Source organism: Coregonus lavaretus (assembly GCF_964263955.1).
Source record: "Coregonus lavaretus genome assembly, chromosome: 9".
In the NCBI taxonomy this organism is placed as follows: Eukaryota; Metazoa; Chordata; class Actinopteri; order Salmoniformes; family Salmonidae; genus Coregonus; species Coregonus lavaretus.
Genome location: NC_139996.1, coordinates 50,026,387 through 50,040,954, shown reverse-complemented (window position 1 = coordinate 50,040,954; position 14,568 = coordinate 50,026,387). Strand labels below are relative to the sequence as shown.

General features: G+C 42.0%; 1 protein-coding gene across 1 annotated transcript in view; it reads left to right on the top strand.

Annotated features, from left to right (window-relative positions):
- Nucleotides 1-3,671: 3,671 nt before the first annotated feature.
- LOC311134530 (neuronal acetylcholine receptor subunit alpha-7-like) overlaps nucleotides 3,672-14,568 on the top strand; it is a gene marked incomplete at both ends in the record, with an annotated part of 29,430 nt that continues 18,533 nt past the window's right edge. Inside the window, 4 exons of the mRNA XM_084168231.1 lie at nucleotides 3,672-3,726; nucleotides 8,175-8,314; nucleotides 10,361-10,405; nucleotides 12,967-13,076. Of these exons, the coding sequence (XP_084024357.1) occupies nucleotides 3,672-3,726; nucleotides 8,175-8,314; nucleotides 10,361-10,405; nucleotides 12,967-13,076 (350 nt within the window). The remainder of the gene's footprint in view (nucleotides 3,727-8,174; nucleotides 8,315-10,360; nucleotides 10,406-12,966; nucleotides 13,077-14,568) is intronic.

The following is a 14,568-nucleotide window of genomic DNA, read 5'->3' as shown; positions in this document are numbered from 1 at the left end:
TTGCCCTGGCTGTGTGTTTCGGGTTGTTGTCATGCTGGAAGACCCAGCCACGACCCATCTTCAATGCTTTTACTGAGGGAAGGAGGTTGTTGGCCAAGATCTCGCGATACATGGCCCCATCCATCCTCCCCTCAATACGGTGCAGTCGTCCTGTCCCCTTTGCAGAAAAGCATCCCCAAATAATGATGTTCCCACCTCCATGCTTCACGGTTGGGAAGGTGTTCTTGGGGTTGTACTCATCCTTCTTCTTCCTCCAAACACGGCGAGTGGAGTTTAGACCAAAAAGCTCTATTTTTGTCTCATCACACCACATGACCTTCTCCCATTCCTCCTCTGGATCATCCAGATGGTCATTGGCAAACTTCAGACGGGCCTGGACATGCGCTGGCTTGAGCAGGGGGACCTTGCGTGCGCTGCAGGATTTTAATCCATGACGGCGTAGTGTGTTACTAATGGTTTTCTTTGAGACTGTGGTCCCAGCTCTCTTCAGGTCATTGACCAGGTCCTGCCGTGTAGTTCTGGGCTGATCCCTCACCTTCCTCATGATCATTGATGCCCCACGAGATGAGATCTTGCATGGAGCCCCAGACCGAGGGTGATTGACCGTCATCTTGAACTTCTTCCATTTTCTAATAATTGTGCCAACAGTTGTTGCCTTATCACCAAGCTGCTTGCCTATTGTCCTGTAGCCCATCCCAGCCTTGTGCAGGTCTACAATTTTATCCCTGATGTCCTTACACAGCTCTCTGGTCTTGGCCATTGTGGAGAGATTGGAGTCTGTTTGATTGAGTGTGTGGACAGGTGTATTTTATACAGGTAACGAGTTCAAACAGGTGTAGTTAATACAGGTAATGAGTGGAGAACAGGAGGGCTTCTTAAAGAAAAACTAACAGGTCTGTGAGAGCCGGAATTCTTACTGGTTATAGGTGATCAAATACTTATGTCATGCAATAAAATGCAAATTAATTACTTAAAAATCATACAATGTGATTTTCAGGATTTTTGTTTTAGATTCCGTCTCTCACAGTTGAAGTGTAAATATGATTAAAAGTACAGACCTCTACATGCTTTGTAAGTAGGAAAACCTGCAAAATCGGCAGTGTATCAAATACTTGTTCTCCCCACTGTATATATATATATATGTGTGTGTATGTATGTGTGTATGTATGTATGTATGTATGTATGTATGTATGTATGTATGTATGTATGTATGTGTGTGTGTGTGTGTGTGTGTGTGTGTGTGTGTGTGTGTGTGTGTGTGTGTGTGTGTGTGTGTGTGTGTGTGTGTGTGTGTGTGTGTGTGTGTGTGTGTGTGTGTGTGTGTGTGTGTGTGTGTGTGTGTGTGTGTGTGTGTGTGTGTGTGTGTGTGTGTGTGTGTGTGTGTGTGTGTGTGTAAGTTTGCAGAATGTCTACATTTATAGAACTTCCCCTGATTATGTGTTGAAGGAAGAATCAAAAGCGTATGTGAGCCTGCCTGAGATGGAGATGAGATAAAAGCAGCATTTTGTTCTGTGTTGATCTGTCGCTCTACGAAGAGCTTATTTTTTGGATCTGTGAGTTTACAACGTTGAGGTGATGATGAGTCATTTAAGAAGATGATCCCATTATTTCACAATGATTATGTTATGGTTTGTGCTATGCGGGATCCTTGAGACGTCCATACCCTAAACCCTAACCTAATCACAACCCTTACCTAACCATTTTACATTCCAACTTCAATGGGGTAGGGACGGCCCAAGGATTCCAGAAAGCAAGGACCCTTATGGGGATAGCAAGGACCATTATGTTATTAATCCTACGTGTATTAATATGGTTGTCAACAACAGCACCTATTTATTCCAACCTTTAATCTGTTGCTTAGTAACATTTTGACATGTCAGCGGCAGTGCATGCCATTGCTGAAGCCTGAAATTAAACTTTCCTATGCAGTTTTGTTGAAGAGCCTTGCATTGTGGCAAGAGAGTATAACTGAACAAGGGAAGATATTCTATTTTCTCTTTGCGTTTCAGAAGACATAGGCCTGGTTCAATCTTCTCTTTACCAGAGGGACCATTTTCCAGAGAATCACACCAAGTTTGTTTGATAGTTGGAAGTAGGGGGTATCCAGTTTGTTAGTCTACCCAGCAGCAGCCTCCCTCTGCTTGCAAACACAGTTTCATCCTAAGAACTGAAAACTAAAACATGCTTTGAAACACTAGATCACTCTAAACTCTAATATATTGTTTGCATTACTTTACATCTATTAATTGTGTTACAGCAGCATTATGAAAGTTTGTTTTCATACAGGTACCTGTCTGAAATGATCTTATGACTGTGGTAGCTACTCTAAAGTAAACAATTAAATGACAAATACTATCTACCACCGTAATAGCTCCGGAAGTGTTATACTGTAATCCAATATCCAGTAACAAAAAAGCATCTGGATAGTTACAATCCAAACATAAATACCTTATTTATGTACAGTATATACTTAATATATTAAAGGTGCAAATAGATTGGTCAGTGTGACTGATTTATAATTCATTCATTTACTGTTATTATTGGTATTCTCATGTCTAGTATGACATTTGTGAAGCAAAGTAAAGCTGATATTTTACCTACAGCCTTGCTATTGGTTTTGTTGAGTTAATGCATTCAACCACATTGATAGGCACTGCAGAATAAAAAAAATCCAACATGGCTTTGGGGTGTTCAAGCAATGTGTGTGATGAAAAGGGACATATGCATGGGGTTAGTGGACATGTGGGTTAATTGATCTTGAGCAGCCAAGATGAGCTATAGCCTACTTAATGCATGTTTGAGGTGGTCTCACTTCTATTGCAGGAAAATAGCCCAAAGGTTCTACAAACAGATCTCTGGGCGAGACTGTTAAAGAGCTGTCCATGGTTCTGATTAGATACAAAAGGCGCATTCTGTACTTCTACCTCAGTTTTAAAGTATGGAATTGAGTATGGAAAAGAGATGATAAAGTATTATTAGTCAGATGGTGCCTCACACTTTAAAGTTAGTTGTTTCCTTTATGGAAACACATCGTATTTTTACAGGTAGTCATTTGAATTAACAGCCCAGTACAGTGGCTTCTTTCACCTCATAAAGGATACATTTAAGGTATGTGGGATAATTCAACCGCCATAATATTTCATTTTCTCTCGCCATAATTGTTGCGATATTATTCGCTAAACCTACAGGTGATGCAGTGTTTGTGCATTTTTGCAATACACATAGGTAGTCTAGTCATACTCATATTCAATTGGGGTTATAGGCAACCAGAATAGACATAATGTTAATAGTTCCCAGTAAATTATTGTCACACTCTCCTTCTGTATGCCTCCTGGAAATATTAGCTGCCAGTGCGGTTATTCGATGAGTTGCCTCTGCAAGCACAGCACGACTAGTTCTGTCACAGCCATGTGAGTTTAGTGTCGCGATTCGCATTTTCATTTTGGAGGGCTTCAGGGAGCACCCGACCAACCCCTCGGAGCACAAATACAAATCCGTATCTTTGCATGTCAGTCCTCGTTATCAACTATTTTCAACCGTTTGCCACGCGTTGTCTGGAGTGGCCGGTGACTTTTTTGGCGTTTTTGAATTACCGGTGACTGTATAAAAGTGGTCTCGGGACTGTCACATAGCCTAGGCTATCATAGGAGGCACATTTGGTCTGTCATGCAATGGAGGCTCAGAGTTTTACCCTGTATTTACTTACCATCGTCTGCTTGTTCCACGGTAGGCTACCTTGTGCATGTGTTATCATAATGTTATTATAGTGAGATTTTGAAACCTTGCGTTAGGTGTTCATTGCCAATTACTGAGAGGGCTAGTTTTCATTCGGTTATGTGAGAAAATTAGAAGTGTTGCTACTTCTGACATTGTTTTATTAGCCTATATCTAAATAGATTTACGGTATCTTCGGTGTCCCAGTGTTGGGCCAACCATTATTCGGCCATTAACAGCATCAAGGACAAGGTCCCTCACCTGTGTTCACTTTCTCCATGAAACCCTGCGCCTTGCAGCGTTGCCATGTTAGAAATGAGAAATTCCTCATTAATGCGGCTTGCGAAGCAAGAGTCCCCACTTTAAATTTCCGACATACATAGGTATTATTATTCTTTAGCACACTACTCCTCTTACACGTTTAAGCTAAAAACGCTGTTCAAACTTTAAAACGTGCAGACTGGTCTGGATTGAGTTGCTTGCATCAAACTTTTTGGATATCTTTTATACTTTTTAAACTATTAAGCTGTGTTGTCCTCCACAAACTTTCATGGGATTTCCAGCAGTATTCTAAAGGGCCCATGGTGACGTCATGACTCCCAACATTATATTATATTCACTGTAAACAATGTAACCTTTGACACAAATTAGCTACTTTGACCACTTTTCCAAAAACGTACACAAAAAGTGTACTTCTCTGCTATTCAAATCTGAAATCGGAATTAAAATATATTCTACCAATCTAATAATATAGCTGTTTTAGTAACCGCATTAACAAATTATTTTCAAACTTTTTACAAATAACTGACATTTTGACCACTTTTCCAGCACTTTAGACAAAAACGTAAATGGTTTGACATCTTTGCTATTTACATCTGGAATCAGAACAGAATTATCTTCTACCAATCAAAAGTTACAGCTGTTTGTCAGAGTGACGAAAAGTAGCTAGCTAACACCAGCTAACCGCTCTCTCATGTCTCGTCATTAAGCAGCCCAAATGGAGCTGTTGCTATGGATACTCACACACGCAGAGAAGCACATAGGGCAGCGTAGGGAGTGAGGGACAAACGGAGACAATCCGCTACTAATGGAGGAAGTTACTGGATTTGTAATTTCGGGTTGAGCAATAGTAGGGTAGGGCCTGAACATCGCTGACATGGGTAGGGCTCGCTCTCAAATATTATACCTTTCTGCTTTTCTTTTCTTTCAAACTTCTTATCAGTTTCCCGACAGGTTAGACAGAAACTTAGAGGGTATGACTTCTTCCTCTGCTTCACTGCTATTCAAGCTGCAATGGTGATCACTGTTAGCCTAAATAGTTTATTTATTAGATAGAACTACAGCTAGTTATAGTAGGTCTACATACAAACCTATTCTTCTACATCGTGTTTCAACTACCACAAATATTATTTTAAAGAGCTGTCATCACTAGATGCACCATCATATTTCTCTCCCCAAATAATACCCTAAAATGTTCTAATTCCTTATGAGTTCCTCATAAGGGCATCTGACTTCACCTGTGTAAAACGTTTTAAACTTCTTCCGCTACCACAAAAATACTTTAAAAGGTCCAATGCAGCTGTTTTGATCCCATTTCTGGTTAACAATGAAGTACCTTTCTGTGATTATTTACAATCAAAATGGTCAAAATAAACAAAAATAGCTTCTAAGCAAGAATTTTGCTAGGACTGGGACTGGGAGTGTTCTGAGTAGGGAGGGGAAAACTGAAAACTAGCCATTATTGGCAGTTTTCAGGCCTTTCTTATTGGACTGTTAACCAATTTACCGCCTGATGATGTCACCAGGCAAGCCAAGACTCCATCCTACCAAAACAGGTAGAAATTTCAAGTGGTCTTTTGTAAATGTAAAATGTCTTTTCACACAGCTCTAACACTAAAATGGCATTCACATCATTTTCACAATGTCACAGTATTATTCCAACCTCATAGTGTGGAAGTATATACACTATATATACAAAAGTATGTGGACACCCCTTCAAATTAGTGAATTCGGCTATTTTAGCCACATCCGTTGCTGACAGGTGTATAAAATCGAGCACACAGCTATGCAATCTCCATAGACAAACATTGGCAGTGGAATGGCCTTACTGAAGAGCTCAGTGACTCTCAACGTGGCACTGTCATAGGATGCCACCTTTCCAACAAGTCAGTTGGTCAAATTTCTGCCCTGCTAGAGCTGCCCGGTCAACTGTAAGTGCTGTTATTGTGAAGTGGAAACGTCAAGGAGCAACAACGGCTCAGCCGCGAAGTGGTAGGCCACACAAGCTCACAGAACTGGACCGCCGAGTGCAGAAGCATGTAGCGCGTACAAATCGGCTGTCCTCGGTTGCAACACTCACTACTGAGTTCCAAACTGCCTCTGGAAAACGTCAGCACAAGAACTGTTCGTCGGGAGCTTCATCGTCGGGAGCTTCATGAAATGAGTTTCCATGGCCGAGCAGCCGCACACAAGCCTAAGATCACCATACGCAATGCTCACCGCCATTGGACTCTGGAGCAGTGGGAACGCGTTCTGTGGAGTGATGAATCAATCTGATGGACAAATCTGGGTTTGGCGGATGCCAGGATAACGCTACCTGCCCGAATGCATAGTGCCAACTGTAAAGTTTTTGGAGGAGGAATAATGGTCTGGGGCTGTTTTTCATGGTTCGGGCTAGGCCCCTTAGTTCCAGTGAAGGGAAATCTTAACGCTACAGCATACAATGACATTCTAGATGATTCTGTACTTCCAACTTTGTGGCAACAGTTTGGGGAAGGCCCTTTCCTGTTTCAGCATGACAACGCCCCTGTGCAAAAAGTGAGGTCCATACAGAAATGGTTTGTCGAGATCGGTGTGGAAGAATTTGACTGGCCTGCACAGAGCCCTGACCTCAACCCCATCGAACACCTTTGGGATTAATTGGTACGCCAACTGCGAGCCAGGCCTATTCGCCCAACATCAGTGCCTGACCTCACTAATGCTCTTGTGGCTGAATGGAAGCAAGTCCCCACATGAATGTTCCAACATCCAGTGGAAAGCCTTCCCAGAAGAGTGGAGGCTGTTACAGCAGCAAAGGGGGGACCAACTCCATATTAATGCCCATAATTTTGGAATGAGATGTCGACCAGCAGGTGTCCACATACTTTTGGTCATGTTGTGTATCAGCAGGTACAATTTACGCCTCTTAGAGCAAATGAGTGGAAACTGAAAGGTGCAGATCTTCTGCTCACCAATGAAGTGGAAAACTTCCTTTCAATGGTAAATGACGAGGAGAGTATTTGGACTATTTTGGTCTTTTTTTCCCAGCCTGATCTCATAGACTAGACGTAACATAGTAAAAGTAAATTCGGGACACTCACATTTAGGTAATATGTTATGTTTGGTATGGTTATACAAGACAGAAGGTTACTTAAGGCAAGGAGGGGTGGATAGGTGGGCGTATATAACGCGAATGACTAGCAACCCAAAGTTTGCGTGTGTGGATCTCATCATGGACAACTTAAGCATTTTAGCTAATTAGCAACTTTTTATTTACTTGCTACTTTGCAACTACTTAGCATGTTAGCTAACCCTAACCCTAACCTTAACCCTTTTAGCTAACCCTTCCCCTAACCTTAACCCTTTAACCTAATTCCTAACCCTAACCCCTAGCCTAGCTATCTTTAGCCAGCTAGCTAACGTTAGCGTTAGCCACCTAGCTAATGTTAGCCACAACAAATTGGGATTTGTAACATATATGTTTTGTAAATACACAACATATTGTAAGTTTAGCAAATTCGTAACATATTGTACATTTTGAAAATTTGTAACATATCATACGAATTGTAATGTGTAACATATCATATTAAATGGATGATGGACATCCACAAATGAATACATACCATACTAAATGGAGTGTGTCAAATTTACGAATATGAAATGCTCTGAGACCAGGTAATTTTTCCGGACTGCAGTACCTTGCCGTTTGAGCTGTCTTCTCTACAATGTAAGGAGGAGAGACAGACTGATGTGTCTCCAGATACGTGACGCAGATGAGACCGGATGGGGTTCAAGACCAATAACAGACAATAGAGATGATTTTGTTTGTCTTGTTTGTAGTTGTATAACTTTGTATGAAATTGCACATCAGTATCAAATTCCAAAATGTTTGCTGTATCTTAAAGCCTTGAATTTACTGAATGTGTGAAAAATGGACACTACAAAAATAAATGCTCTCTGTTATACTGTTTTATAAAGTTCTTCGGAGTTGGAATCTTATCAGATCTCTGTCCCACTGTGCACATACGTCAGGTCAATGTCTAGTTTTGATTTACATTTGGTTGAGCTTTTATTCCTTTTTCCAGACCGTAACATACAAAATGCAAAAAAAAATGTAAGCGCTGCAAACTGTGGGTGATGGGATGTCAGTGTCTTTGACGCGTGTGTGTGTGTGTGTGTGTGCGGCCATGAATGGCCCCTAGTGTCTCTACAGGGACAGCACCAGCGCAGACTGTACAAGGACCTGATGCGAAACTACAACCCTCTGGAGCGTCCCGTGTTCAATGACTCCCACTCGCTCACCGTACACTTCAGCTTCAGCCTCATGCAGATCATGGATGTGGTGAGTCTGATGAGCCATCTGTCAACACACACACACACACACACACACCCACACACTGTAAGCACGCACTGCAAGAAACACTGACAACATCACCGTAACACAGTGATGGATATATCAGATCTCCCCTCCGTGGCACCAGAGCTGATGTCAAACACACACACATACACACTCGCCCTGTGATAGGATGTGTGAGCCCCATTAACACGGCTCCCTGTGCGGCTGTGTTTCCCGGTCGGTGCTCAGCTCACCCACAGTGCTGCTGAGAGAGGCAGCAGGTCCTTTTCCCCCCTGTGTGTCTGATGCACTCCCCCCTGCCAGGGCACTGCCAGCAGGGGAGCTGAAACAACATACGGTAGCCCTCATCTCTCCACCATTACACCCAGAATCTGACAACACTATGGTCCCTGGGCCCACAGAATACTACTGTTTTTCAAAGTATGTACAGGTATGTTATTGTGGAGATAAGAAAGAGGAAAGTGAGGATGTGTTACAAAGTAGCAGTAGTTCAGGGATTTGAATCCACCCAGTCACAAGCAAACTGTCTTGGCCAAAATCATACTGTTGTGTCAGAAACAGCCTCCCTGCGTAAAATGTATATCAAACTGGTGCTATGGAACTGTCTGTGCGTACTGTAGATCTATAATCTAGATGGGAGGAAAGCACAGGCAGAGAACAGTATACATATGCTGAAATTATCACTTACCATACTATCAGAGATGGAATTGTAAGGGAGCGTGTTTCCCATGTGAAAATCACAGGCAGAGCGTTTTGACAAATGTGACATTAGTGAGTGATTAAAAAAAATCTTATTCCACCCTTTCATGCATACTGTACACTACGACACTACTCTTGCTGCTTCTTTCCTAATAGCACTGTAAGTCCTGTAAAGGCCAAATTGTGTACAGGTTTTTGTTCCAACCCATCTCTAATACACAGTTTTAAGTGATAATCTACTTCAAATACCACAATTAGTTGAATCAGGTGTGTTTGTACTGGGCTGGAACAAAAGTCTGCACCTAATTAACAGTGGTTAATGTAATAACACCATCTATTACATTAAACTTTGTAACAGGGGCCCTCGAGAACAGTTGCCTATCCCTGGTAAATAGCTACACTGAATATTTCATTGTCATTCTTTGTTTCATTCTTTGTTTCACCATTTCTACTCTCAGCTGTTGGTGGAGATTGTGTTTTGGGGGATCCCAGCTGTGTGCTGCATTGGGATTAAATGAAACCCTATTTCGTGCAGTGGGAGCCCTGCTGGATTGGGAAACATTATCCACAATTCACTACACATGCCTGCTCCCATTTACTGCTAGCTAATCACATTTTAGGGTAAAGAGCACATTGCATCCATGATTATACAATATTACAAGGATGATTTAAGATGACGTAAATCATAAAAAATATATTATGAGAAAAAACCCTGTAAGTAGACAAATATACTTTGAAAAGTTCAAAAAATAAGTTGTCATCAAATTAGTCGGTGAGTCCGTGAGCATGAGGGTCATGTTTGCAGCTACTGTAATTGGCCAGTGACCATTTATGGAGCCACACAGGTGAGCCTTCCTGGAACTCCATTGCCAACAGCTGGGGTCTGTGGCGACTGCAGCGTTTGCCCATAAACAGGAAACAAACATATGCATCCACTGGTACAAGTTGAAGTATGCCGCATTACCCACCATCCAGCACCCACAGACCAATAACCTTACCACTGTTTAACAACATTACTTAAGGTCTTTTCACCTCAACCATTGCTTTGGAGCAGCTTGTGTCTTTTAATAGAAATGCTTGGCTGGTGTTGTTATGCAGATGCAGTAGCTACCTGCTTGTGAGAAGATTTAAAATGCAGGACATTTATCAAAGTGATGTTATTCATTGTCATTTGCCCTTTATCGGCAAGCGGCCATATCTAAGACGAATTACAGCTAGCGAAAAGTCCTGTTCCAGCAAGACTTTTATTAAGTGTGGCAGGTGGAGCGACAAATTAGAATATTTTCTAGCATTGGTTGGTGACAGACATTGATTGTGTTTGTATGTTTCCAGGATGAGAAGAACCAGGTCCTGACAACCAACATCTGGTTACAGCTGGTGAGTTCTTTCATCATTCGAACCTTGAATCTAAGAGTATGTGGCATGTGAAGATTTGAGTCAAAACAGATATCAAGACACTTGTCCCCATCACCCCCCTTTCCTTCTCCCGGGAGAGTGTCTTTGTGATCATCAATCCTTCTTTAATCCAGTCAGACATTTAGGCCCACCTGTATATTAATGAACTCTACTAATGCTCCTCAATTACCAAGCAACAGAAATTTGCAGAATTATAGAGAACGTCCTTAGCAGATCTACTACGCCTAACAAGCTTGATGGATGTGTCTGTCAGCTCTGCCCTTTATCCCAAAAACTCCCCCTCCCCCTCCCCCCATCCCATCCCCCTCATCCTTGACAAACCGCCCCTCAGCTCCATCCCCAACCCTCACTGGGATAGAGGAGTGCCACTACATTAAGAAAATGTAGCCGTGCTCTCACAGACCATTGCAGATGGGCTGGCGAGGGCCAAAGGGACAGCGTCTAGAGGGACTCAGAAGAAAACTGTGAATTAAATGTCCATAATAAGTGTAAGCCTTTAGCCAAATTATTTTGTCATTTTTTTCAACTTGGCTCCCAAAGGATCTAAATGAATTGGCTTCTCCCAACCCTAGTATTTTACCTAGATAAATAGCTGTCGGAGAAAAAACTAAAAACTTGCTCAACAGCGAAAAAGGATGTGCAATGGTCGCTCTGCTTCTACTAATACTGCATTTCCCTTTTAGACACTCCTTGTGGAGTTGAAAGGTTCTGTCAGGCTTGTCTGTCAATATGGTGTCAGTTTGAATACGTTTTTGAAGTAAGTCATCAATAACCTTCCCTTTGTTTTTTACTAACAAGCACCTTTATTCTAAATAAAGTATGACAATAATAACAGTAAAGCCATGAATACAAATACTGTAAGTAAACAAGTTGTGTTTTTTTTTTTTTTGGTGGGGGGGGGGGGGTAATTCTTAAACCCATTTCATACAGCTGCTCAATTTTAATTAGCTTTCTTATCAGTAGTAGGAAATCCCAGAATTCTCACGGTCTTACGAAAGTTGTGTTTAAAATTTGGAGAAGCAACTAATCCCTTCCTAACCTCTCACACTCTTCATCCAGTGAGAAAGTTTATTTTATCCCCTCAGGCTCAGCCATACATTTCTCCAGCCCATTCTTTTTGTTAAATTGCCTCCAGTGCGAAGTAGTCTTTTAGCTTAATTTGATTTTAAGGGCTCGATGAATTACCTCGCTCCCTCTCTCAATGTTTTGGAAAGCGATCCGCCCAGGCTTTGGTGCTGGAAGTCTGTATTGTGAGGGGAGAGATGTCGCTATGCCCCGAGCTGTTGGTAGTTTTCAAATGTCAACATCCGTTACCGCAGCTCTTTAAAGGTTTCATGCTGGCAGAGGGAATGATTGAACTTGCATAAATAGCCCACAAGAGAAAAACATGGTCTACAGCGTGTATTCCCATCCCCAGCAGAAGCCTCCTCTCGGGTAATTTATTGTGCATATTTACTGCGCGCCATATTTCTGACAGCATAAAATGAATTTACATGTGGGAATTAAGGAACACTTTTGAGTGAACAGAGATTATTCACTCAGAGGTATTCACTTAGATTTGTTGGATTCCACTTCCCATACACAATTCTCCTGAAGCTGGTTAGCCACAGTGATAAAACAATGCCTTCTGCCACAGGATAAGCCCATTTATATGACCCACTTATGAAGGTAATTATGTAAGTTGAGATAATGATTAGAGAAAGAGAGAGCGAGTCAGTGAGCCTCCAACGAAACTGAGAGATGCTCGCCAGAGTGGGGTTGTGGTGTGCTGCTCAAAAAATGGCCAGAGTTATAGGCTTGTCTTCTGTGTGAGGTCATTCGGTAGAAATACGAGGTCTGGGCAGACCGCTCAAGTCTAATAATACACCTTACCGTGCCTGACCAGCCTTCAGAGTGCAAAGATATTTGACATGGATGTTTCACAGTCATTGGGTATTTGTACTTTTCTGTATGCCTCTCTCTGTTCATTAGCTAGATAACCTTATACAGTTACCCTGTGGGCAGATAATTAGGTCCAGATATACTGAGCATTTGTATCAAGTTCACAGTTCAAACCTGTAGAATGTAGAACATAAATGTCAAATAAAAGTCACAAGAAGGAATAACACAGCATGAAGACATCATTTCAGCTGTCTGTATATCAGACAATATACCACGGGTATGATGCAAAAATACTTGTTTACTGTTCTATTTATGTTGGTAACCAGCTTATTATAATAATAAGGCACGTCGGGGGCTTGCGGTACATGGCCAATATACCACAGCTAAGGGCTGTATCCAGGCACTCCGCTTCTGAACTTATTGCTTAATTGAACCGTATTGCTTAATTGAACCGTATTGCTTAATTGAACCCTATTGCACCTGGTGCAAATTATTATGTAGTTAACCTGGACCATGTCTTACAACACTTGTGTCAATCTCTACAATGGGTAAATAACATACTTGATTATAACATATTAGTGTTAAGTCTTATTATGAACTTCCCCCAGAGTGTTTGCTAACCTATCTATGTGGTCTCCTAGTACTGGACTGACTACTACCTGCAGTGGAACACCACAGACTACCCTGGAGTTACCAATGTCAGGTTCCCTGACACCCAGATATGGAGACCTGACATTCTGCTCTACAACAGGTACGTCATTCTACTCATACATCATGGTCCTGTATTGGGGGATTCATTCAGTGTGTAGGCTAGCTAGCCAGTAACATTTACTGTTATAAGTTGGATGTAAGAGAAGGTGAACCATCATCCATTTGATGCACTTATGTGTGGTGTTTTTTTTAGTCATTCGATGCCATTCATAATTGCTATTCAGCGAACTGAATGTGTTGTATCTTATATCAGAGCCATAATATGTTAAGTACAATTTGCCTGTCATGATTTATTTTTCTTTGTTAAAAACATCAATGTGATGAGAGTGCCTACGCTAGCAGCCGAGGCTAGTCGGGATATGCTTCCTTATGCTGAGCAATTGTTGTGGAGAGCGTTAGGAACGGAACAAAGCTCCATTTGCATTTAGAGAAGGAGGCCTGATCAAAGATGAGCTCCAACAACTTGTCCAATGTATTGATGTCAGTAGTGTAACGAGCGGGGGCGATAGTAGACGCAGAGAATATCGAGGTCCTGAAGAAGGTAGAGACGTTGTAGAGGAACTTTTTAATTAGCACACAATGTTCTACTAAATTGTTCTTCTGTGGAGATGATCAAAGTTATATTTTGCAGATCAGATACAGGCGACAGGTTTATTTGAGAGATATTTAAGTAAATAGAAAAGATGGATAGTTGATGTCTGAGTCAGATGCTGGTAGGCTTATCTTTTTAATGAAGGGTTGCTTTCATCTGTATTGCTGTGACTGTATCTTGCAGTTCTACGGCTAGCTGGAGTAACATGGATTTATGTTGGAGAGAAGCACAGACTGATACATTATCGGAGTGGGGGCACTGTGCAGCTCTTTTTTTGTTTGTGTGTGTGTCTGTCATTGCCATTTCTTAGTTCTGTGAAGCAGCTGAGCCTACTGAATCTGCACGTGCTCGACTCTGCTCATTCACATTCTTATGCAACCTCTTCACTGACGTGTGCGTGCGTGTGTGTGTGCGTGCGTGTGTACGGTGTAGCGTGTGTACACTGTGTTAGTCTATGCCAGGGTTCCCCAACTGCCGGCCCTCAGGAGATTTTATTTGTCCCCCAATGTTTTCTATTGCTGGACTTAAAAGACTAAAAACACCATCAAATCAGCTCCTGTGGAACGGTCGTTAAGATACTAACAGTTTACAGACGGTAGGCAATTAAGGTCACAGTTAGGAAAACTTAGGACACTAAAGAGGCCTTTCTACTGACTCTGAAAAACACCAAAAAAAAGATGCCCAGGGTCCCTGCTCATCTGTGTGAACGTGCCTTAGGCATGCTGCAAGGAGGCATGAGGACTGCAGATGTGGCCAGGGCAATAAATTGCAATGTCCGTACTGTGAGACGCCTAAGACAGCGCTACCGGGAGACAGGACAGACAGCTGATTGTCCTCGCACTGGCAGACCACGTGTAACAACACCTGCACAGGATCGGTACATCCGAACATCACACCTGCGGGACAGGTACAGGATGGCAACAACTGCCCGAGTTACACC